Source organism: Cupressus sempervirens, chromosome 1 (genome assembly GCF_028749045.1).
Source record: "Cupressus sempervirens isolate cs-2001-9-10 chromosome 1, ASM2874904v1, whole genome shotgun sequence".
NCBI classification, from domain to species: domain Eukaryota; kingdom Viridiplantae; phylum Streptophyta; class Pinopsida; order Cupressales; family Cupressaceae; genus Cupressus; species Cupressus sempervirens.
The window spans coordinates 476,687,347-476,714,656 of record NC_143118.1 but is presented as its reverse complement, the minus strand read 5'-3'; the positions used below and the strand labels follow the sequence as shown (position 1 = coordinate 476,714,656).

General features: G+C 35.0%; 1 protein-coding gene across 4 annotated transcripts in view; it reads right to left on the bottom strand.

Moving 5' to 3' along the window:
* The window catches only part of LOC149578355 (uncharacterized), a 93,799-nt gene extending 75,387 nt beyond the window's left edge, over positions 1-18,412 (bottom strand). The window contains exon 1 of one of the 4 annotated variants that reach the window (XM_089828403.1): positions 18,181-18,412. In XM_089828403.1, coding sequence (XP_089684529.1) covers positions 18,181-18,264 — 84 coding nt within the window. In that variant the 5' untranslated portion in view covers positions 18,265-18,412. Of the gene's footprint in view, positions 1-17,830 lie in introns of all 4 variants that reach the window. The other 3 variants (XM_089828401.1, XM_089828417.1, XM_089828409.1) reach the window with 3 other exon arrangements.
* Positions 18,413-27,310: the final 8,898 nt, after the last annotated feature.

Below are 27,310 nucleotides of genomic sequence, written 5' to 3'. Positions count from 1 at the left end.
ATTTATGTTAGAATCTGAAAAGATTGATAACCCAGAAAACTAGTGCAAAGAATAGATATCTAACTATGAATGCAAATGATATAAAATCAGAATAGCAACACAAAGTTAGTCTCCAAGAGAGCATTGCAAATACTGGAAGCAAAATAGCAATAAGAGGATGCAAAAGAAATCGATCACAAATACAAGTCAGGTAGCATGCTTATATAGACTAGGAAGAGGGAGGAAGTGGCAACACGGACCAATGAGGAGCAACCATCTCATCGGACTAAAGATAGCAAAGTATCTTCCTAAGATAGATAATAGATGCTCATATGTAGGAAGGTGACACCTCACAACCACGTTCTAAATAAGACATGCTTTATTAACCTAAGCAAGATTATTAAAAGTGTAGGAAAAAACTAGCAATATAGGGAAAAATAAATAACCCACTAGGAAATAAAAAAACTACACTAACAACTAACACAAGGCAAAAACTGATACCCACGTCACCCTTTTGTTGTTATTAGTTGACGATATCTTCAAAGTATGAACCAAGATCAACACACCCCAACAATAGTACCATTTTATTGGAATAGTTTGACAAGATAACTTATCCAAATGCACAACTACAGAACTTCACTAAGTTGTTAAGGTTTGATGATGTTAACTAAACGCCTATTACCTGACAATGACCAATTCATTCCATACAACAGCACCATTATGGTGGGTCCCAAAATCACAACTCAAAATTCTGGAAGGATCAATCCACTTCAAGGCCAGGAAAAAGATTGTTTTTGAAGGCTATCAATTTAACAGAGAGTGAGTGACAATTAGGCCAATTGCTTTAAAATAGATAAACTCTCCTTCACTTTAGAATCAACAATACCTAGGAGGGTGTTCCTAGACATATCCTTATTTGGACTGTCACAATTGAAGATAGACAAATAGGCAAAATTAGAGTAGTATCTAATGTATGCCTTCCCTCAAAAGTTTTCACCAAACCAAGGATTAACATATTTCACATATAACCTCTATTAAGCTGATGAAAATATGCAAGACATGATTCTCTATAGATATAAACTTTTAAAACTTGTTGGAAATGTTTCCGATGAATAATGCTAAGTTATGAAATGCACAATAGAATTTGTTGAAGATGTGTAATGTTCCTTACAATAGAATATTCCCTAAAATTTACAATTGCAACAAGTTTCGATTAGCATCGTATCTTTACCAAAGTAAATATCTCATTTAAACAATGAACTTGGATTTAGACCTTGCAACCATAACCAAGGATACATATATAGATATATATACTTTCAATTATTAGGGTTAGATAATAATATGAAATAATCTTTATTAATATATATACAATATTTGTATAACTTCTCACTATTCAAACACATTAAGGTTTGGAGAAAGAAGCATGATAGGTCTGCCCGGAGCCATCTTGCACTAAGCCCAAGAGGAGACACACAACCTATCGGCCCCAATGGCAAGCAACATGGACATCCACTCAAGGTGGTCTACCTAGTGGGGTGCTTGTACTTGTTTTCCCTGTCCATGCCTTGTCCCCCAAGGTAAATAATCCATCATGATGGAATTGGAGAGGAGATCATAATAGGGCTTCTTGATTGTCCTATCTAAGCTTACGAGTGTATTTTTGCCCCCTTGGCCCCACATGCAAGCAACATGGACATTCACTCAAAGTAGCGTATTAGATGGCAATTTCATATTTTTCCCACTTGTTTGCACCACCTTGCTTCCCTACATATGGGGGTTAACAAATAAATTTATTAACAGATATAAGCATTTTATATCCATATCCATTTATATATGTATGTACATATATATATAACAAATTTATTAACAGACATAAGCATTTTATATTCATAGATATATGTATGTATGCATGCATAGATGGATGTATGTACATATTTATGTATATCTATGCATGTATATATATACATATATCCATATGTATATATGACATGTATATATCATAGTTGCAAATATTGGCGAGATATCGCCAATATCATAGTCTATTGCCAAGGAAAATGGCCCACAATAATAACGCTTAATAACTTGGCAACAATTTATTCCCAAAACTTGCTACGAATTATTCTAGTTTAAATCGCCTAGAATCACATGATATCGCGGGTATATTATTTTGTATCGCCACTAAAGTCCAAAACATAACTTAAAATAATAAAAGATTATAGGTTGGAATTTGTCATGACTAAAGTCATATTTTAGGTTGTGGTTTTTCAGGCTGACATGATCTAAACATGTTATTCACTTTTTAGGCTGCAACGACCCAAACATTCTTTAGGCAATGACCCAGATGAGTGGATGACTAGTCACTAAACATTATGGTTATAACAATTAATGAGAGTGATGCTCATTTCCAGCCACTTTTACAAATGTTGTTATCAATTTGAAACAGAGAACAAAAGGCTTCAAAGGCAGCTTGTAACTCGGTCAGCAAAGTGCTCAAACAATGTGAGGCGAAAATTGAGAAGTACAAACAACAACAGTCTAAAGAATAACCAAAGGTGAAGAAATTACAGGTTGTAGAATATCAGAAATGAGCAAGAACCAAATGTGGAAAGAGCATATTTGTTTTATTTGCAAGCATACCTCGTCATTTCATCACACTTGTGAGGAAAACAAGGAAGAAGAGTCAGCTCACGAAGTGCAGACCAATGCTGAGAAAGTTGAGGACTCATTAATCCAATGTCAACATGATGAAGATCATGAGAGGGATCCCGCTATGGATGATGGTAATGATTGTTCTAGCACCTTATTTGGTGAATTGGAAGTGGTTACTGACAAGCATTTTTATGAGAATGTTTATCTTTATGATATGTCAATAAATTTACCTCCCTGCAAGGATGGACTATTTGAAAACAATGGTGTAATAGTTGATGAGACAATACATCTGAAAAGAGAGGAAAAATTTTTAAATGGTATAGCTGAAAGTAAAAATGAATCTAATATTCAAGAACGAAAACAAGATGATGTTACTATAGGAGCTGATTTGAAGGATCAATCAGACATTTCATTTCTAAATGATGATTTTGGAGCATATAATTTGGAGGATAAGTTGAAAGTATCAAATAATATGATCATTGCAGCTTTAGTGTATTTTTATAACACCCATTAAAACATTGAAGAAATCATGTGGGAGGTTAAAAGTATTGAAAAGGAGAAGGGAATAATGAAGAGAACCAATAGTTCAAGGCTTCACACTCTTAAGAAAGCATTGGAAAGAATGAAATCAAACTACTTGAAACTGCTAATAGACAGGGATATAGCCATCAAACATTCAGAAGTTAAAGAGGAGGTGGATGAACTTTGTTTTCAGCTAAGTATGACACATTGCTCCTTCTATTAGGCTCAAAATCATAATTCTATTGCAGTCATTCACAAGGAAGATGAAAAAAATAAAATAGAACTATGGAGATGGCACAAATTGTTGAAGGAATCAATACCATTTGTGGGCATGAAAACCAGAACAATGTTTCCATCATTCCACATCCTAATGAGGTACATTCGCTAATGAAGACCATAAGGAACACCAAGAAGTCAAATACATAAGTTCTGATTTTTAAATCAGCGGTAACATGATCTCACCATATCTTGAGGTAGAAGATGGATCATGTGACTTTACTTTGAAAATTGTGTGGAGATGATCATTTCATTGATGGAGATGTTGATTTTAGTGATGATACCTATGGTGAAGCAGATAATTCAGAGTTGTCCTTAGTGTGCCTTAAGGGCTTTTAAAGCTTTTATCACCAAGTTCTTGTGCTATGGCAGCTGCCTACTTATTGATTGGTGATCTTATCTTTATGCATACTCAAGCTATAGTCGGCTTCCCTACTTGGACTACTAGTACATTTTCAGATTTGATTTGGCCTACAAGGATTAGCGAGTTACATGGAGATGAGTGGAAACTACACACATTGCGGTATACCCCATATGAGATGTTTACATTTCCAATTCAACAACATATTGGTGACAAATCTTAACAGGATGTATGTTTTAAATTTTGTAGATTATGTTGTGATGCTACACAATCAGAGGTTTATGATCAGAGTCGCACAACCTACAGTCGCAGTGGACATTCAAAGAGTGACATGGGATCCAAGGATCATACTAATAGTTGGGTTGCATTCTCAGTTTTGGTACCACAACATAGCAGATCCTGACTTTAGAGTTACCAGTATGGCCCACAATAATGGTAGCAGATGGATATGGGACCCCGATATTGGCTTATGGAGTCATGATTGCTTAAGGACAAGCAATCTCGAGGGGAAGACTTGAAATATCCCCTATTTGGGACATTAGGAATTTTGAAGTTAAACTCATAAAATATTAAATTTGACTTATGACAGTTCAAAGCAAATTAATAAATAGACCAATTTAATATTATGAAGGGAGTCAATAGGTGACAAAGTTGGAAAAAGACGAAAGGATAGGAGAAGGAAACTGAAGAGCCATTGTTTTGAGCATGAAAGAAGGATAAAGGGTTTATTTTGAGCATGCTTGGATTTGAGATTGATTTTCTAGTTTCTCTTTGGAGAATGTTGGGAAGCTGCCAGCTTTCTCTTGTTGAAGCCTAACGACAAAAACCTTCAAGATTTTCTAGATGAATTGGACATTGCCCCTGATTCATCATGTGTGGTGGATTCACATTTGAGACTACAGGTGCATTTTATTGTTTCTTTCCGATCTGACTGTGTAACTATATTTAAAATTGGATTTTGATATATGGTTTATGTATTGCTGATGTATAATGCAAGAACGTATTTTGAGGTCTTTTAATGAGCATTTACGGGATCATTGTTGGTTTAACTTGTTGGGCTTATTTGCAAAAGATATCTGTTGTTTTCTGAAAATTATTAGAGAACAAATTTGGGGAAAATATCCGACTAGGATATTGCAACAGCCAGAGATACTTATATTAGTTTCAGATTCTACCACTAATTGCAGTCTTAATGATTCGGCACCCTAACAATATTACTCTCAAACCGTTGACTATGTCTCAACATAGAATGTATTAATTATTTTGTATCCTCCAATTTTTCGATGATCCCCCAATTTAATTCCTGTTTGTCTATATATGTCTCTCGCAACTCGCAGAAAGAATCGCACCTATCCACCCTGATTGTTACTTGCTAACTAATCACCTATTTGTCCATCGTGGATATCCCAAGCATCATCTGTGGTGTTTGGTCATTGGCGTCTGTGGCTTTTGGGTTTTCCCATCCACCTAAATAAGGTAATATTATTAATAGGTTGGTTTAATCATTTATTAATGAGATTTATTTCCTTCTTAAAATAATACATATGAATGAAACTAGTCTATTTGATTATTTATTTAAATGTGAGATAACAATTTGTATTGAAATATTTATCGATGAAATTTATTTCTCTTTAAACAATACATATATAAAAATATGATTTTTTATTGTAAGTAGGCAATGTTATATTTTCATGGACAAGTAAGAGACAACTGTTTTTCCAAATCTACAGCTGAAGCTAGATATGTTGTTGCTGCAATTTACTATCAGCAAGTAATCTGGATCAAGAAAATTCTTGAAGGTATTCATGAGAAGGTAACTAAACCTGTTGATATACATTCTGATAATACAAGTGTTCTAAATATTTCAAAGAACCCAATAATGCATTTAAAGACAACGCATATAGCTATAATAGTACCACTTTATGAGAAAGCGAGTACATGAGAAAGAGGTAAGACTTAAATACATCCCTACCAAGGAGCAGGTTGCAGACATATTTACTAAACCACTACCCAAAGAGAGATTTGAATATCTCAGAGGTAGATTAAGGGTTCTTCCCCTATCTACTATCAACTAGAGGAAAGATGTGGGTTGCGTCAATTCATATGCACAAAACATGTTGGGTAAACATGGATCAGTTTCTGCAAATGTAATTACACTGCCATTGTTATAAGTATGTTCCAAATGCAAATCCCAATCTCTTATAAATATAAGAATAGGAAACATGTCTCTATGATTAATCATTATTAGTTAATATATATTAACAATATAAATCACAATATAACATATGTATTATATATAGTATATATGTATAATATATTATATATATAGTATAACTATAATATATTATATCAACATTGTATGTTAAGATTAAATCAATTCGACTATAGGTATAATCTTAACACTCCCTCTTAGCTAAAGAAGATTGATATAGAACTCATTATGCTCTTAAGTATATGAAGAGATATCATCTCAGTATGATATTCCTGGAATGGTATATTTAAGGATATCAACATAAATCCTTCAACACACACACACACACACACACATATATATATTAACATATATTACAAATGGAATTTGCTTCAATTCATTGAGGCTAAATTTCTCAACACTCCCTCTTTAGCAAAGACAGAATTAAAGCAATTATAATACACTATTTGAACACCACCTTAAGTGTGGTCTAAGATAGATTTAAGTTATGGTGTCCGACAAGATCCGGCACGAAGAACCATAACAAATTGATTTTCATGGTGTCCAGCCAAAATCTGGCCCAAAGAACCATGATGAGTTGATTATCAAAGTGTCCGGCAAAATCCGGCCCAAAGAACCATGATAAGTTGGTTATCAAGGTGTCTGACAAAATCCAGCCCGATGAACCATGATAACACTTACTCCAACACATTTTGGTGTTAGGAGATAGATCAATTATTGGTAAAGTTGTCACCTTACAATAGTGAGCTCACACATATGTAAGATCGTCACCTTTCATAATAGACAATTGCAAAAATTAAATCTTTATTGACAACAACTTGATGAAGTTTGTTATGATACATTTGTTATCATGACTTTCAGCACTCTGGAACAACAACTTAATGAAGTCTGTCATGATAACAGGTTTACCATTTATAAGATTGTCATCTTACAATGATTACCTTCCGTTTATATATGTCAATGAAAGATTGTCACCTTCATTACATATCATATGTGAAGTAGTAACCACCATGAACCAAGTCATAGGGTGGTACAAAGACTTTCACCTCAATTCTCCCTCATAGAAAAGAATGCATTACAAGGAATTTCACTTAGAACTTCTCATAGAGAAGATATCATTTACAAGGGATTGCACCTCAAAATTCTCCCTCTAAATAATGATCTTGGGAAGTCAAGTTCAATAGTCACCCCCTTAGAGGCTATTTCCCCCCAAGAACTCTTGTCAGATTCATTTTGAATCTGATATCAATCTTCTAATTTTCCAATGATAAGTCAATACTTCCGCATGATGCACTCAAGAGTAGGCCCATCAAAATCATGTAGTCACACACGTGTTTCTAGACTCCCTCTAATTATTAATCTTTCAAGCTCTAACGTTGCCTTAGAAGAAGTGTCAAACTCCCTCTTAATATAGAAAGATACTCATAATCTCAATCATTATGGGTATTTGTTTCAAGATCCCCATTTTGTCCTACTTGATCATTAGAAGACTAATGAATTCTAGATCACAACTTCTTTGGAGCTACTTCATAAGATTGAGTCTGTACCACTCTTGTTTTCTTGCAAGATCATCTTTAGATACAAAAGAAAAGATCAAGGGAAATAGTTCATATGGTACATATAGAAATACAAATAAGAGAGAGACTAAAATAGATAAATGTAATACTTAAGAATTTTAAATACTTATCCTTGATACTGATTGCTCTAATGAATATCCATATGCATCAAATCGAAAAATGCCTCCAATGGGGAATAAAACATTGGTTAAGGTAATCATTCACCTCCCCTCTATGTAGAATTCCCACATGCTTCATTATTTTAATGTTTTCAATTAATATCAAGTCTAATGAGAGACAATTATCCATGGATGATATCAACCTCTACCTCTTGTTATTAACTTCTTTTTTTCTAGTTTGATCCTTTCATCCAATTAAGATCAAACTTTCATTAAGCTTATCAATAGAAGAAAATGAGTCTTAACTTTCCTTTAAACCCATCTAGCATACTTCAATATCTTGATGTAAAGTTCCCTTCTAGGTTCACCTCATTGCTCTCTTTGCTTGGCCAAGTAGATATATCCTAATTGATTCTTCTCCTAATATGGTTTCTTCTCCAATTCGCTGATCAAGAATGAGTTCTTCCTATGTGATGTAACCCTTCTTTAATTTTAATTTTACCAGAACTTGAAATCTTTGTTCATAATCATCACATCAATCTCAATGCTCCTTGGAAAGGCCTAATGAAAGATATCTTGGTGACTTCAACACTATTTCTTCCATTTGGTTTTATTGTACCCAATATGTGATGGTAATATAAACTCCAGACTATTGTGTGATATACTTATTTGTAATAGTTGTGGTTATGTGTCCCACAACCAAAATCATATTGCTCATATTTTGTAATTCTTCAAGGACGTGAAAAGGAAGTTTTACATATCCATGATCTTCACAAAATCAACATACTCAAACTCACATTCATGTGTGGGAGATAGCTTCCCCAGTTGATTGCTGATTTGATATGATTGCACCAGTAGGGACGTTGTTTGTAGCGACTATAGGCACAATGGTACTAATATTTGACTCATTGGTATGCATGCTCTAAGCCTCCATTCTGTGTGATGAATGTTATATCAATAATCTCCTATGGATTAGTTCATAGATAATGATGTCATCAATACTGGAATTATCTGCAAAGTAACCCATTATTGATGTTTATTCGACTCGGTGACTGATGCATCTATTATTGTTATCATTTGGTGTATATTCCTTTCACTGGACTTATACTTCTATTGGTCGCCCTTAGTCATTGATTAAATTATGGACTTATACTTCTATTGTTCGCCCTTAGTCATTGATCAAATTATCTCTCATTGTTTGATGTTGTCACACGTGAAGGCTTAGTTTGATTTATTGTTGTTTCCAGCGAGTATGATATTCCTCCAAAACTACTTGTTGGCCTCAACATTCATTGGCCCTATTCTTGTATATATCTATCAGATGTATCCTCTCAGTGGCAATTGGTTTTCATTTAATTTAATGAATTGCTGAAGTTTGACTGAGGCTTTGACTTAGAAAAGTTTCTCTGCATATCAAAGGATTTGTTTACAGACATGGATATTGTATCATTATATATCTTCTTCCATGGGTGAGGTGTTTTCTTACATGAGATTGGTCTTATGTCTTGAGGAGTTCACTCCATTTGATGAATAATCTAATCAATGAACTAATGTTCTATTAGTTATCACACCATCTGACATTGTTTCTTATTAATTAACTCACATTACTCTTTCATAAGAATTTCAATTTCTTTGACCAATGATAATTAGTATCACCACATCTTTTTTGAGTAAATTAATCTGATTACACAAGCAATTAGTTACTTCCATATGTTACGTTTGATAATATCTTCTCCTTACTGTTTCTTTCCCACTTCTTGATCGGTGTAATGATTAATCATTAAGGTAATTGTTCTCATAATCTTGAGTGATAAATTTCCTCTTATTATTATTCCATGGCTTGGAACCCGCTGGATTATTTCTGTCCATTTCAAGGATTTGGTCATGTAATTGCCCTACAATTCATTGATACATTGCACCACATCCGATAGTATTCATAAAGCTTATCAAAAACATAAATTTTTATATATCCTGTTATCACCAACTTGTTAACTCTTAAATCGATGTTCTGCAACAATTAGTTGTTGTCAATATTAAGGGTGCTTTCAACCAGTATTAACCTAATAAGCAGATGCTCCTGATATGCCATGATGAGATTTTCTCTTAAGGAAGATCCAATATTGAAAAAGTGTAAAGAAGAATGTCCCCCCTAGAAGACTTAAGACGACTCCTAACTATAACATACTCTTGGCAAATTGGACGATAATTATAGATTGTAGATTCCAATATCTGTTCCTTGCGTACACCATCACTGACGGGATTGCTAAGTGTGTGTAGGCCAGGACTTGCTATTCAATCATTCACCGACTATGCAGTTCATTTCTTTTTCTCTGATTGTCTATTTCTATTAATAATATATCTTATTATTTGAGTCTTTTCTTCTGACTCCTATTATTCTCTTCCAAATATTAATGTCTTGCTGTAGCTAATCAGTCATATCGTGTTCAATAGTAAAAGTGTCTATTATATTGTCCTCTTTCATGTAAGTTCTCTTTCCTATCTCATAATTTTGGCGATCTTATTATCTTTATCTATGTATTGTGCTTAATAATACTTGTCTTCCTCCCTTGTCTGTAGGGTTTCCTTCATTCCTTCCTATTGTTCTTTCATCTTCTTATGTTGTCTGCAATAAATGATATTGTGTTGCTTCTTATGTCTTCTTCCCTTGTGACGAGTTAGTCTTTCCCTGACTAATTGTCCAAGAAACTGTATTTAATTTCTCTACGACTATGAATAGAAGTATGGTGTTGTGATACTATTATCCCACTGCTATTAATATACAACTCCATCATGCGTCAATACATGCGTGTGGCCAATGGACTTCACTTTGCACCTCCAATATGTATTTGGTCAAAGATCTTGTTTGTGTTACTTGTTTGCAAGGCACGATTTAATAGACGTCAAGTAGGACTCTGCAAAGATGTGAATCTCCCTTCCATATCTTTTCTTTTCTTCATCTCCTTAATCTCTTTCTTACATTTGCAGTTTGCCTCTAATACCATGTTGGGTAAACATGGATCGATTTTTGCAAATGTAATTACACTGTCATTGTTATGGGTATGTTCCAAATGCAGATCCCAATCTCTTATAAATATAAGAGTAGGAGACATGTCTCTACGATTAATCATTATTAGTAATATACATTAACAATATAAATCACAATACGACATACATATTATATACAATATATATGTATAATATATATATAATATAATAATTAAAATATTATATATATAGTATTATTATAATATTATATATAATATATTATATCAACATTGTATGTTAAGATTAAATCAATCCGACTGTAGCTATAATCTTAACAGTCCCTCTTAGAGAGGATTGATATAAAACACATTATGCTCTTAAGTATATGAAATATATTTGTATATATAATATATTTATAATATTATATATATAGTACAATTATAATATTATATATATAATATATTATATCGACATTGTATGTTAAGATTAAATCAATCCAACTATAGCTATAATCTTAACACTCCCTCTTAGTTAGAGAGGATTGATATAGAACACATTATGCTCTTAAGTATATGAAGAGATATCATCTCATTATGATAATCCTAGAATGGTATATTTAAGAATATCAACATAAATCCATCGACACACACATATTTATATATATTAACATATATTACATATGGAATTTGCTTCAATTCACTATGAGGCTAAATTTCCCAACAAAATAGAAGATCATAAGCATGAATTAATGTACAAGTGGACTACTCCACAGAGGAAGAAGACTAAACAGCTAAAGAAGAAGGTCAAGCAGAACAAGTGGGATATCAGAAGAAAGACAATAATGAGGAAAATGCAAAAAGGTTATTACCTTTGGCATTGTTGTCAAAAGGGGAGATGATGTCCTCTAACCAGAACTGAAAATATCAAAATGGGAGATGATGAGATAGAGACATAAGTGAATATCTATGAGGTGATGATGTGACATAAAAGAGGTACAAACAAAACAACAAAGGAGGAGAAGCAAGCAAAGACAAAAATAATGCAAAGACAGGAAGTCAAAACAAAGATAAAGATTATCCATGGGGTGCATTGGCACAGGCAGGATACAATTAATCAAAGGATAGCAGTAAAAGATGAAGACAGAGCTTAGGCAGAATGCAGAGGAAAATATTTCCACTTTTGTCTATAGCATCAAACAGGGTTGTCATCAATGCCAAAGGGGGAGATTATTGGCATAATTGATTAATTATGATGATTGGAAGAGTTACTTCATAAGGCTAATGTTGGCGATGAGTTGGTAAAGACTAGAACATGATTTGATTATAAGACTATCAATTATATTGTTGTCATGATGTCAAGTTATTTGACTACATGTTCTAACATGTTACTACATACTTATTGGCGAAAAGAGTGAGTTGCAAAATGATTTAAGTTTTGCTATCGAACAAGAATGTCAAGTGATGTGTTTAGATGCTACGTTTATGATAGCATCCATTTATGTGAATAGCTGAGAAAGTTATGAGGACAGGAATCAAACCGAGTAACTGTTGAGGCAATCAATGATGAACAGTTGAATGATTTCAATGTTTCTTCAAATATGTAAGGAAGTAGTTAAATCTATTGTTGGATATGATTCATGATAATGTTGTTATGATATGGTTATGATAGCACCATATAATGATTGCAAGTAAAGGTGATTTGAGGAGTTGGAAGTCATGTTGACACAAAAAGGGAAATAGGCAAGAAATGTCTTATCGGTAAACTAAGTCTTATCGATAAACAAAAAAGTGAACAAGTGAACTGGTGAACTAGATGAACAGGTATAAAGGAATAACAAGTAAATAGGTAAACAAACAAGGTTTATCGATGAACAAAGAACAATTAGTAAAGATTCAACGCGCAATTGTAAAAAGCGATTTGGCATTGGGATTAGTTATTTGATTTGGGCAATTGGAAGGATGATACATGATTTACGAAACAAGTTGATGACACAAAGATCGAGGTAATATGTTTGGGGAAGATTCTTTGAGAAGTTTCTACAAGGTCAAAACGACTTATAAAGTTGAAACAATTTCCAAGATGAAGGTCGAATGCAAGCTGACGTGGTCAAGAGTAAATAAAGAATGGATGGTTAGATTCATTGTGATAAATTTGGATTGTTGGATTTAGGTTTATGGTTTGCGATTGAAGCAATTCTACTTAAGGATCAAAAAAGAAGAAGCTCGTGTGGAAGAAGAGGGGTTGCGTGTGGAATGTGAAATTGGAGAAAGTTGCAATCACAGCAGAAGTTACAGAGTTGAGTGTGATCGAGACAAAGGATCGAGTAAGGTATGTTGTTGAGTTATAGAGCTTCATTGTATCTGATCTAGCAGAGGCAGTGGAAATTACAAATCATTTATTATCTGTTACTCTCTAACCTTTGTAGTAGAATAATCCCTTAATTGGGTGATCCTAACAGATCTTTGTAGAATCCTCTAACCATGTGACATTCTCAAAAGAGTGTTTAAAATCTTCTAACAAGGTTACCCTTAGCAAGGATATAAGACTCTAATAGGTCTTCAATGAAATCCCTTAACCAAGTAGCACCTAACAGAGTTGTTGTAACCCTTAACTAGGCAAGCTCCCAACAAAGGGTATTCCAAAAGAGTACAACTATTTGTTAGCATCATTCTTACACCGTAGTTTTCACCCTAATTGAGTTTCTACGAGATATATCTGGTGTTATGATTGTGTGGATGTTTTTCATGTGTTGCATGTTGCTTTGAAGTTTACTCTACCTATTATGCTGATAGGAAGTTTAAGAGGTCAAAATATTAATCAGATTGATAAGTTTAATTGGGCCTGAATTTATATTGGGTTGGTGATTACTGATTCACCCCCCCCCCCCCCCCACCCCCAGTAATCAATTCTATATTTACAAACTTAGGTTGATAAGTGACTAATATTTGCTCGCCTCTTCCTTCATTTAAAACATTCCATGAAACCATTGTTCTTTGAAGCATTTTTTCAAACAGTTTTTTGGTTTCTCTCCTTTATGTATTGATGGATGCTTATAGCCTGTTCCATAACTCCCAGATTGGCTATACATATACAATAGAATTCACTTGAAATGTTTTAGAATCTCTTCAAATAATTGAGTTTGTATGCCCTATAATCATTGCAGTCCATCAGACTACATTTCTCTGAGGTTCTTTATCAAATACTTCACATGCTTTCTTGATGCTTCCATATTTTGTATACACTTCTACCAGCATATTTCCAACCACATCTGACAAAATTTCACAATCATTTATGTTTTGACGTATATCCATACCCTGTTCTACAATTCCCATTTTGTAAAAGGCAGGGAGAATGCTAGCAAACGGTGTGGAATTTGGCTTCACACCACCCTATTACATTTGCTTGAATGTTACTAGAGTGTATCAAGATGTCTGTCGAAAACCTATTCTAAGGCCATGGTGGCTACCAAGGATAGTGGTATCTCAATGCAATTCAAAATCCAAGTTTCTACCATCTCTTTATCTATTCTGAAAATTTAACACTTCTATACAAAAGTCAAACATAAATGTGAAGAAATACAATAAAGATCACAAGCACAAGCACTACAACAATAAAACCCATAAAATCCTTGTTAAATCTGAAAGTTTCATACACAAATTGGTTTAGCGGTCACCTTGGCTTCTTCCCACCTACTTCTATTAGACCAGTAAAGTCAGTATACTAAGAAATAATGTATCAATAAACTAACCACGCCACTGACCATTTTAGGATTTTCTACATAGTTACGGAGAAAAATAATATCTTCTTGCTGATAAATAGCTATTTCAATCAAATTATTTTGGATTGTTAGGGTCCTTTCCACTGAAACATCTTATACTTAAAGAAACAATCTAGGAAGAGCTTTCAGATTGTTTGGTTATACCAGTCATCTGTAAGTTCAAATAAGGGTAGGGAATTTGTCTAAATTGGCACCACTTAACATAATTTTCAGATTAATTTACATGAGGGTGATAAATCAAGTCTGGCATGCATCGCAAGGCCTCTATTTAAATGTTCTCTTCCCTCAAAATTATCGTATTGTGTAATTACTTATTATGGTTTTTAAAAGTAGTTTGTTTTCTTTTTTATTTTTCCTGTAAATTAAGTACTGACATTTAACACTAGACAGTAACCAATTAAAAACAACTTTTAAGAACTCGTATGTTCATGCGCCTACCCTTGAGATGTTCACTTCAAAATGACCATATTTGATTCCCTGCTAAAATTCAGTTTTCACGTTACTTTTTTTTTTTTCCAACATATCATATGATAAATATGTATTACTACCAGCGTAACCATTGCACCTTCCTTTGGTGCAAGTGCTAGTTTGGTTTTATTTTAGTTTTGTATGCAAGTCTGCCAGCGTAATTTTAACTGTATTGGGCACCAATAAGGAGGTTAGACAGCATATAAATCATTTTGTGGTCAGCCAAATATATGTACTAAAATTAAAATTTTCTTGTGACGGTGATCAACCAGCAGTTGAAATCAAATATTACTTGTAGTTTATTGCTGTCCTTTAAAAGCACTGCCATTGTAAACTAATCATAGCCTTAATGAAGTCGCTGCACATAAATTAATTCCCTTAAAAAACAATGATCACAGTCATATATATTTCTCCATTGCTACCTTTATGATTTCATTTTTGGTCTTCTCCTAATAATCATTGCTCCCCTTCAGGCAATTCTGTTTCTACTTCTTAAATATACAAACTTGCCATCATTCAAGAGGGAGTTGGCTTGATGCAATGGATAGGTCAGCTATACTACCTAGTTGGCCAGAGAATGTTTAATTTATTCTTTTGATGAAGGCCGGTCTTATAAAGACTCAATCTGATTTCCGTTATCTTTGTTTTGAGTTGGCCATCCTATATTGCTGTAATATGTGCTATGAAATGATCATTTCAGGTAGAACATGAAAAGACATTTTTCATTTTAAGTGCATGGAGGATCATTATTTCCATGTCCAATGTCTTATGTTAGCTTCTAAATTATTATTAGAAAAACAACAAATCCATGTGCAATATTAAAATAACATTACAAATGCAATGACTTACGACTGTTGCAACATTCATCAAATCTATATTACAACCACAACAACAAGTGTAGCAAGAGAAAAAATTACACTAGAACGTTGTCATAGTTTGTCACTTAGGAGTTTCTAGAAGATCTACAAATGACCAAAGAGAAGATCAGTTACAGATATCTGTCACACATCAGCTACCTCTTTGTGATGTGCAAAATGAGTTGCTCAACATGCGACTAGACTTGCAAGATTTGAAATCTTAGAAGATGCTTAGCACTTGCAGTCACATGGAAATGGAAAAATGACCAACCATTGTTTTTTAAATGAGTTCATATTTATAGCATTTTGTTTGGATGCTGAATCCTTGCAGGAATTCAACTGAATATCAAATCTCATTCATTGAAACACCCTTTATCATCATAGGATAAATAAATCTACGCGGACAAGGTATGTGATAAATAGTAAAGAAAATGCAAACAATTCCACAACCAGACATGCAGAATCAGCTCAAACAATCTAATTTACACAGTTATGAAGGCACTAATTGATTGAAATCCACCTTAGTGTAGCATGCATGAAGTCAATAAGCCTCCAGTGAACTAGATCATGTGGGCATGTGAGATGATTACAATTAAAGTTATACATGCAAGCAAGGAGATCAAAATAAAGTGATCATCATCATTTCCTCCCTAGATGGATTGTTGCCAATGTCTACAAATGAACCAAAACCGACACATATCTGCCAAGATGGGACATGAGAGAATGGGAACTAACAAAGCATGGAGTATATGCAATCTACCAATATTGATGACGAAATCCCGAGATAGACAGAATATAACTGTAGAACAAAACGACTTTGGAACTCTCCTAGAGATCAAAATGCATTGTTATTGCCAAAGGGATCATCATACAAAGATTTGAGCACTATGGTTAAATTTTTTTGCATGGAAGAAGGCCTCCACAAAAGGATATAGCATTAGAATACCATGATGGTTGCCAAGTCCAAGCAATATAACATGTACGAATAAACATAATTCAAATCAGTTTGTTCCAAGATTGGACAACCTGCTCCATTTGGCACATAAAAGTAAAAAGATAACTTCAAAGTAAAATTCAAAAATTTCTTAATAAATCCTATAAAGGGGAAAGAACTATGTTCTTTTTTTGAACTTCTTAAAATTCAGCGGGGATAGTTTTACCATCTACAAAGTTCAAGAAAAATTGCCGTTTCCCACAAAATTCAGGATTAAAGAATTGCCTCCCCAAAGTTTAGGAAATCTCTCACCATCTCCAAACCATGCAAATGGATGAATTCTATAGTTACAAGTCTGCAACGCTCCACATTGTGAAAATCTGGGATAAACTACCAGACATAGAAGAAAAACAGAATAGTAACCTAAAACTGCTCTGAAATCCTATCTGACATGGAATCTTACTCTTTGTGCGGTATTCCATATAGATTGTCATGTTTAAAAGTTACAAGAACAGGAATGAAATTATGAACAAATCTCAACTGCATATAAGTTGTCATATTCGAAAAATTGGGAGAACAGAAAACAAGTTTTGCGGTAATAGCTGAGCTGATTCTTCTATGCAATAGCATGGTAACTCTGGTGGAGAATGGTAAACTAGACACAGAGCTTATCAGGTTATTAATAGTGACTGTTAAATATAATTAACAATGCGGCCGTTGAGGGAGGAGGGGATTGGCGGTTTTCGGTTCAGACAGCAAACATCAATGAGGAACTTAGATGACTAGTTTATTTCATCCACCCCTATGTCTTTCTATCGATATCTTAAAGTAATTTCTTGCTTAGTTTTGGTTGGTTTATGTTATCCAGGCAGTAGTTGTCTAAGAGTTTAATGATATTTCAGGTATATTGTTGATATGTATGAATGGGAATACTCTTCATTGTTCTGAATTTTTTAAAATCTTCCAACCGTATAATGGGGGTGCGTAGCTGAGCTTTTCTTCTGTTTAAGAGTTCTATAAAAATGTCTTTTTGACCTTTTTAATGTCTACTTAATGGGAACAAGCACGAGTAATGATATATAAGATAAATTGAATGTAGATTTTCAAACTGTAACGAAAAAAAAATTATTTTACCAGGAACAAACCATCAATGCTCAATAAGCCCAAATCCAAATCTTCAGCCACCCTTAAGGAAGCCTATGCCGTTGAATTTTATACATTCTAACTGTCTTAAAGCAATTCAGTAGGCAACTGTGATTCCTTTCCTAAACTTATTAACCCCGAACATCATACCTATGGTAGATTAGCAGGCTCGGGGTTTTTCAGTAGCTTGCTCGCGAATTCAAAATTTACAGATAAAACAACCGAAGACTACATTTAAGGCAAATCGAAAGAAATTGTCTTATAAAGAAAGGTTGTAAAAACTTGTTACAGCGGCAGCAAGGATCATGAGGTTATAAAGAAAGGTTGTAAAAACTTGTTACAGCGGCAGCAAGGATCATGAGGGGTTTGTCGATGGGAGCGTGAATGGCATTCAACTGCGCATCGGTCAGCTTCTCTTGCCCCATTCTGCGAAGACATTTACGAATTTCTCCTGTAATTCAAAGTACAAACCTCTGCCTGCATGGAAGAGCGGGAAATTGTTTTGTATTTGAAGGAGTGCAGTTTTTATATATAAATAAAAAATTAGTCCGCTTCTAAGATTGTGTGCTCCATACCCCCATACCCCTACTAGGTGGATATATGTATAGGCTTCAAATTCATTTCATGGAACAATGTTGTAAGGTGATAATGGGAATAATTTGATTGCATGGTTTATTTAAATTATTTATAGATGATATTTTTTTTTAAGGACACATAAGCAAAGATTGATAATGTCATGATAAATGTTATTATAAGTAATTTGTTCATTTAAATGATGTATTTTGAAGAATGTGTCTATCTCGCAAATTATAGCTTAATGTGTATTATTTATGTTTGTACATCCATTTTCATATCATTAACTTTCTTATTAATGATTTTATGGTAATCAAAGGTTACATGTAATCTAAAATTGGAAGGAATTGCCTATGGTAGTCATGATTTGACACTCACTCAATAAATGCATCAACCTATATGCAAAACAAATAAATGCATATAACTAATCAATGTTGGGCAAAAAAGCAACAAAAGTCAATAATATATACTAGAAAGCTTGAGAAAATATATAAAGAGATCATACAACATTGAGAGCATCAAAAACTTCACAAATATATGAAGAAGGTAATCTTTGAAGACATTACGAGCTATCTATAAATTTCGCTTTGTTATTTTTATTTCACAAGTTTCTCATCTTTTCTTTAGAGAGTTTTTCTTTGGCAACTTTGTATAGCAATCATCATGGTATTTTCCAAAATTGTCATCTAAAAAATAGCAACAATCATTATATTTTATTCTTATTTTTAATTGTTTGTCACTATGTTTGTTATTTGCTTTGCCCTTTAATTTAGGTTTTCCCTACTTTTTCTTTTACAAATTTATGTTGATAGTTTGTTTAGATAATGTTCGTAAGAAATTTTCAAAAGATAATTTTGACTAAACTTTTAAGTATTAAGAACTTAATAAAATTTACATATTAATCAAGGGTTTTCTAAGTAGAGTCTTTATATTCATTAGAAAAATGTTTCACACTCTTCCTTATAAATCAAATTTATATTTGTCTAAGCATTTGAAAGCTAGTACATAGTCATGGACGGTGACGCGAGTTGTTTCTTCATGTTGCATACCATAGATCATGTATTAAAATTATTTGTAATGTTTCCTTTTTAACATTTTTCTTTTATAAATCTCTTAGACTTACCACCATCGTATTATCTATCAATCTAGTCACATAACATCTCCATAGGTTGTAATGGCCCTTGCCAATAGGCCACTAATGACCACTAATACTGAACTGTGAAAAATTTGTCAAACACTTGTCATGTAAACTAAATACACTGTCGAAAGTAAAATGTTGAATAAAGGAAATTGTTGTGCAACAAATCTACTCAAATAGCTGATGTAAAATAGTGCTAATATATTCATTCAATGATCACCAAACGCTTTTACATATGATATGTGATTTTCAATTCAAGGTATTACAACATGGCACATTACAAACAAACCTTGACTGGTTGAATACAACTGAGAATTTCTTGCAACTACAAACTAAAATGAAAGAACTTGGATTGAGCAAATGCTGGAGACTAAATGCTGAAGATGAAATGATGAAAATACAACTCTAATCTGCCCTTAAACTTGCTGACCATATGGCTTGCAGGTACAGTCGTACATGTACAAACTAGTAGGACACCTGGCAAAAATAAATACTGGGTTGAAAGTGCCAAAAATGGTATAGAAATAATCACCAAGCTCCAAGGAAAATTCTCCCAGAAAATAAAAATCAAACTCTGAGCCAACAGTGAGATATGAGCAAAAATATATGTCCAGGCTGAAAATCGAACCCTACTGGAAATGTCTAAATACCAAATTATAAGCCTAACTTGAAGTAGTTGAATACCACTTCCAAAGTGCAACCCTTCAAAGGATATTTCACCTCCTTAGTTATGCAAATCCTTAGGAGACTCCATTCCTAATGATCAAATGACAATCTACAGACCAAGATGGCGCCACAAATGCTCATAGAGAAAAGTAGTGTAAACTCAAGTCATGGGATGTCCAAATGAGAGGCCAAGCACTCTATTTATTCACATTTCTAAGAAGCCAATAAGAACTTCTAGAAGTATTCATAAAATATTCTTATGAAATTCCTTTATAATGCACTTTTATATAAAAAGTAACTTTATAGAATAAAAAGTGCAACTCAACTCAAAATTATAATATTTTGGCCCCGCATAACACATAAAATAAAAATATGATAAACCACATCTCTCCAAGAGCAAAATAGACCATCCAGTCCCCAAATAATCATCAGAATGACTCTCTCACCAAAATCATCTGCCTACAAAAGTCCATGATAGGCAAATTCATTGTAAAATAACATGTCACTAAAAAGGGGACATGACAATCCACCCCTCCTGAAATTGCTTGCCCTCAAGCAATCTCAAAGCTGGATGTTGCAAAATATCTTCTCCCTCCCATGTGGCATCCTCCTCAGGTAAATCTCTCCACTTCACCAAGTACTCTCTGATAGTCCTCCTACAGAGTTGTCTCTCTCTACTGTCAATGATGTACTTAGGAACAAGAACCAATTTCCCTTCATCATCCAATGGAGGAAGAAATGCTGGAGGCACAACATGCTAACCCAATGCCTTCTTGAGCCATGACACATGGAAAACATTGTGCACCCTGTTGTCTGTTGGAAGCTCAAGCTCATAAGACATCTCACCTATCTACCTGATAATCTTAAAAGGGCCATAGTATCTAGGCTTAAGCTTCTCTGACCCCCTCTTCCTGAGAGTAGACTGTTGCTAAGGCTGCAGTATGAGGTAAACCATGTCACCAACCTCAAAACTCCTCTCTGTCCTCTTTTGATCTGCATATTACTTATGTTGATTTTGATTATCTCTGAGAGCATCAACAATGTCGTTGCTCTCCTGAAGCAAATCCCCAACATGAGGAACTCTAACATCACTCATAAACAAATCAACAAAGCTCAGTGCATTATAGCCATATAGTGATCTAAAAGGAGCCATATGAATAGACATGTGATAGGTAGTATTATAGCAATACTCACATAAATAAATCCATCTAACCCATGCTTTCTGCTGACCAGCCACGTAGTTCCTCAAATATCCCTCCACCCACTTATTTACTATTTATGTCTTCCCCTCAGTCTGCAGGTGGTAATTGGTGCTAGGTGTGAGCTCAGTGCCACATAAACGAAATGCCTCCTACCAAAAATGACTCAAGAACCTGTTGTCCCTATCACTCACTATGCTCTGTGGTATCCCATGTAGTCTGAAAATCTCCCTGAAAAAGACTTCAGCCACTTGCACTGTCGTGCAAGTAGTGGTGATGGGAAGGAAGTGTGCATACTTCGTCAACCTGTCTACCACCACATAGATGCAATCTCACCCTTGGGCCTTAGGCAAGCCCGTAATGAAATCCATGGATATACACTCTCACTTCCTATCAAGAATGGAAAGTGACTGTAGGAGCCCTACTAGAAAGGTGTGCTCTTGTTTGTTCTACTAACAAATAGGGCACTCTCTAACATACTGCAGCACATCTGCCTTGAGCCCCTTCCATGTGAACCGCTCCCATACCTGCCTATACATTTTGAAGTATCCAGGATGTCTAGCTGTAGGTGAATCATGAAGTGCTCTCATAACAATATGCTTCACCTTCAATCCTAGGACTAAGAATATCCTATTCTTGTAGATAATCAAATCATCCACTAGTGTATACCTGGTATCGACAACTGTCCCATCAACAATCCCAGATGTCCGTGAATCTCTAGCATACTCAGCAATGATCAAGTGCCTCCAATCCTCTAATATCTAAATCATAGCACTAAGATGTGGTCTACGTGACAAGGCATCTACTACCACATTTTGAGTCCCTTTCACATAGGAGATGTCAAAATCATAAGCCTGCAATTTACTAACCCACTTTTGTTGCTTGTCATTGAGATCTCTCTGTCCAAGGAAATGTCTCAAACTATTGTGGTCAGTTTTAATGCAAAACTTACCACCCACTAGATACTTCCTGATTTTAGCCAATGCATGCATAATAGCCAACATCTTTGGCCCATAGAGCTTCCTACTCTCAAATGCAATGGGGTGCTTGTCCTACATCAAAACAACACCAATACCCTCTCTGGATGCATCACATTGAAGCTTAAATGGCTTTGAAAGTTTGGATAATGCTAACACAAGGCATGTAGTCATGATCTCCTTGAATCTCTCAAAGCAAGCGTGTGCCTCAAGTGTCCAAATGAAGGCTCCCTTCTTCAACAAATCTATCACAGGAGTTGTATGACTTGAATACCCACTGACAAATCTACGGTAGAAACCACACAACCCAAGAAACCTTCTCAAATGTGTCAGGTTCTCTAGAGTAGGCCAATCCACAATAGCACGGATCTTATCAGGATCCATCCTCACTCCCTCTGAACTAATGATATAACCTAAATACAATAGCTCTATCATGCCCAAATCACATTTGGACTCCTTGGCGTATGAGGACTCCAACTGCAAGATCCCCAAAACTATCTCCAAGTGCTCCATGTGCTCCTACCAAGTCCGATTATAAGTCAAAATATCATCAAAGAAGACTAACACATACTTCCTCAACTGGTGACGGAAGACCTTATTCATGGTGGACTGAAAAGTAGCTGGCGCATTGGTCAGCCCAAATGGCATGACCACAAACTCAAAATTCCCATAATGACATCTGAAGGTAGTCTTCTCAATATCCTGCTCTCTAACTCTGATCTGATGGAAGCCACATCTCAAATCAATCTTCATGAAGTAACATGCACCGTGAAGCTCATAAATCAACTCATCAATCTATGGAATGGGGTACTTGATCTTGATTGTCCTTTTGTTCAACACCCTATAATCAATGCACATCCTTAATGTACCATCCTTTTTCTTCACCAACACAACTGAAGAAGCAAAAGGCGACTTGTTAGGCCTAATGTGTCCCATCGCAAGAAGCTCCTTGATAGTTTTCTCGATCTTAGCCTTGAACCTCTTAGGATGCCTGTATGGTGTAATCATCACGGGTTTAGCACCCTCCTCCAACTCAATGATGTGCTCAATACCTCTGTTTGGTGGTCTACTAGGTGGAATGTCACTAAAGACTATCATACTTCACTCTCAACCTCTGTATGTCTGGGTGATACTTTGTCTTATGTTGTCCCTCCTGTGTAGGCATGAGAATACATACGACTGCCCACTCAATGTCATCATGTCTGGTAAATCTCTCCAGTCGTCTGAAGGAAATAGTCCAGATGTCTCAATTCCTGATGGCTCTCAAAATGTGTTGCTTCCCATCCACTTCAAACTTAATATCCATGTCCTTCAATCTGAAGGTGACCTCTTCCAATGAGCACAACCACTCCATCCCAAGAACAATATCCAAATCAGCCATGTTGACAACATGGTAGTTCGCCTTGAACTCATAGTTGTTTAGGCATAAGGGAAAATTTCTAACCATCCTGTTACACTTAAGAGTGTAACCATTAGCAACCTATACTCGTAGTCCCTCAAACTCCTCAATCATAATTCCATGACGTTTGACAATGAAATTGTGCGTAGCACCTGTATCAACCAAAGTAATAACTCTCTGCCTTGTTAGAACACCATGTATCCTAAAAGATCCTTCCTGCTAAATGCTAGACAAGTGTGCCTCTTGTAAGTGCAACTCGGGCTCCTCCTTAGTCTCTAAAGCTTCTACTTCTCCCTTGGGCTTTGCATCACTATGATCAACCTCAAGTCCAAAATTATCAGAATTTGAACCCTCGTAGTAAGCCCACATAACCCTGTTGGCCTTCTCCTTAGGCCTCATAGGACAATCATGATCTCTATCGTAAGAACCCTTGTAGTAGAAACATAGCTTCTTCCTGTGCAAGTCATTCAATGTCTCCATATCCAAAGGTGCAGTAGACTTGCCCCTGGTGTCACCTTTTTTGCCCTTGTTTTTATCAAACTTCTTATTGTCCTTGAATGAAGAAGTGCTCCTAGAGGTGAACCTGCTGGAGGGTGTTGTGAGCTCCATGCTCTGTGCCTTCCTTATAGCTTCTTGCAATGAAGGGGGATCAAATGCCTTAATCCACCTCTTTAAAGGTTCAAACAACCCCTTTATAAATAGTATAACCAACCTCCTCATGGACACATCCTGCACCATCACTGATAATCTCTAAAACTCACTGATGTAGACCTCCAAACTATCTGTCTGTCTCAGCTATGTAAGATCATGGAAGAAGATCTTCGGGTCTTTCTTATCAAAGTGCTCTACCAATCTATCCACAAAATCCTGATAGGATGTCACCCGATTATGTTGCAATGTGACCATACCATGTGACCACCAATCATGTGTTGCACCCTCTAAATGTAAAATCTCATACCTGATAGCATCTCTCTGACATAGGCTCAATGCTAGGAATGTATCTAACTTATGGATCCAGGCTTCTGTTGTCATTTGTCCATTGTCGTCGAAAGATGGTAAGGTGAGCTTGCTAGCAGCTCGCTGCAACTCACTATCTAGACCTCCTCTAGGCCTCCAGTTATGCATGTTACTCCTCATGTGCTCTCTTCTCTGACTCAGGTAATGATCAAAATTCAACAACTCACAAACATGTGGAGGTAGTGTCTGCCATTCTGCATTTGTAGCTCGAAGATAATCCTGAAAGTCCTCTGGCATATCATCCTCTACTGCCTCCTGGGTCACCTTTCCAAGGAATGTAGGATGTGTAGGTCTGTTTGCAGTCCATGACCTGTGCCTAGGAGCACCCTGTGAACTTGCTACACTCATGTTATCCTGCTCTAGTATTCCCCTACCTTGTTCCTAATTCCTCAACTGAACAACTCTCTCCATCATAGTAGTTAATGCACGTATAGACTGGACTATCTCCTATTGTCTAGTAGCCATAACTCGAAAGAAGTTTCTAACCTCATCATCATCAGTCCTAGGGACTTTAAGTGGACTCTATGACTCTCTTTCACCCATAGTAAGTATATCTTTTAATTCTTGCTCACCCTTAGGTGTTGCTTTCCTGCATGTATAATAATTGTGAAACCCAAAAGTTGAAGAATGCATAAAGATTCTTTACTCAACAGTATGGCAAGAACACCGCTTTGATACCACTGTAATGGCCCTTGCCAATAGGCCACTAATAACCACTAATATTGAACTGTGAAAATTTCATCAAACACTTGTCATGCAAACTAAATACACTGCTGAAAGTAAAATGTTGAATAAAGGAATTTGTTGTGCAACAAATCTACTCAAATAGCTGATGTAAAGTAGTGCTAATATATTCATTCAATGAACCAAATGCTTTTACATATGATATGTGATTTTCAATTCAAGGCATTACAACATGGCACATTACAAACAAACCCTGACTGGCTGAATACAACTGAGAATTTCTTGCAACTACAAACTGAAATGAAAGAGCCTGGACTGAGAAAATGTTGGAGACTGAATGTTGAAGCCGAAATGATGAAAATGCAACTCCAATCTACCCTCAAACTTGCTGACTGTATGGCCTACATGTATGAATTGGTACGACACGTGGCAAAAATAAATACTGGGTTGAAAGCGCCGAAAATGGTATAGAAATAATCATTAGGCTCCAAGGAAAATTCTCCCAGAAAATAAAAATCAAACTCTGAGCCAACAGTGAGATATGAGCAAAAATGTATGTCCAAGCTGAAAATCGAACCCTGTTGGAAATGTCTAAATACCAAATAAGCCCAACTTGAAGTAGTTGAATACCACTTCCAAAGTGCAACCCTTCAAAGGATATTTCACCTCCTCAGTTATGCAAATCCTTAGGAGACTTTGTTCCTAATTATCAAATGACAATCTGCAGACCAAGATGGCGCCACAAATGCTCATAGAGAAAAGTAGTGTAAACTCAAGTCATGGGATGTCCAAATGAGAGGCCAAGCACTCTATTTATTCACATTTCTAAGAAGCCACTAATAAATTCTAGAAGTATCCATAAAATATTCTTATGAAATTCCTTTATAATGAATTTTTATATAAAAAGTAATTGTATAGAATAAAAAGTGCAACTCAACTCAAAATTATAATATTTTGGCCCTACATAACACATAAAATAAAAATATGATAAACCCCATCTCTCCAAGAGAAAAATAGACCATCCAATCCCCAAATAATCATTAGAATGACTCTCTCACCAAAATCATCTGCCTGCGAGAGTCCATGATAGGAAAATTCACTGTAAAATAACATGTCACTAAAAAGGGGACATGACATAGACATCCATATTTTAGTTTAGGTAATTACCTGCACAATCATAACATCTTCATATACATCCATTATCTATTTAATTTGTCATTGTCCCTTGCATGCAAAAGGTTTTACTTTCCTACATAAGCATTCCCTAAAATTTTCACCTCTTTATAGAACAAAAATGGAACTATATATATTTTTATGTGTGAATGAGAGAGAGACAGAGAGATCAAATCCTTTTTTATTATTTTTTTATCAAAATAATAAGGTTTTACACCATTGTCCTTTTTCATAAAAAAATTACATATCCCACATATTTCTACACATCAAATTATGATGAGGGAAAAGACATCTCATATACATGTAGATGACAAATACAATACGTTATATTACATTTGTTGACCCTTTGCAAACTTGCATGGTTTCAACTAGTTACATATATAGATGAATACTTAATAACATAAGCCTCCTGTAACGATTTATGACTATGGATCTTACCCCACTTTTATTCTTTGTTGGGTCCATGATGCTTGTAATATCTTTATGTTGTGAATGACCTTGCTTCTGCTATTGACGATCCTTCAAATACTTGCCTACATAGACTTCTACCCATTCTAAACATAGTGATTAACTTACCATGATTCCTAGTTTGCCAAGGTTAATAACAATTTTTCCAAATTGTTGCCATATATTAGAGTTTGTTAT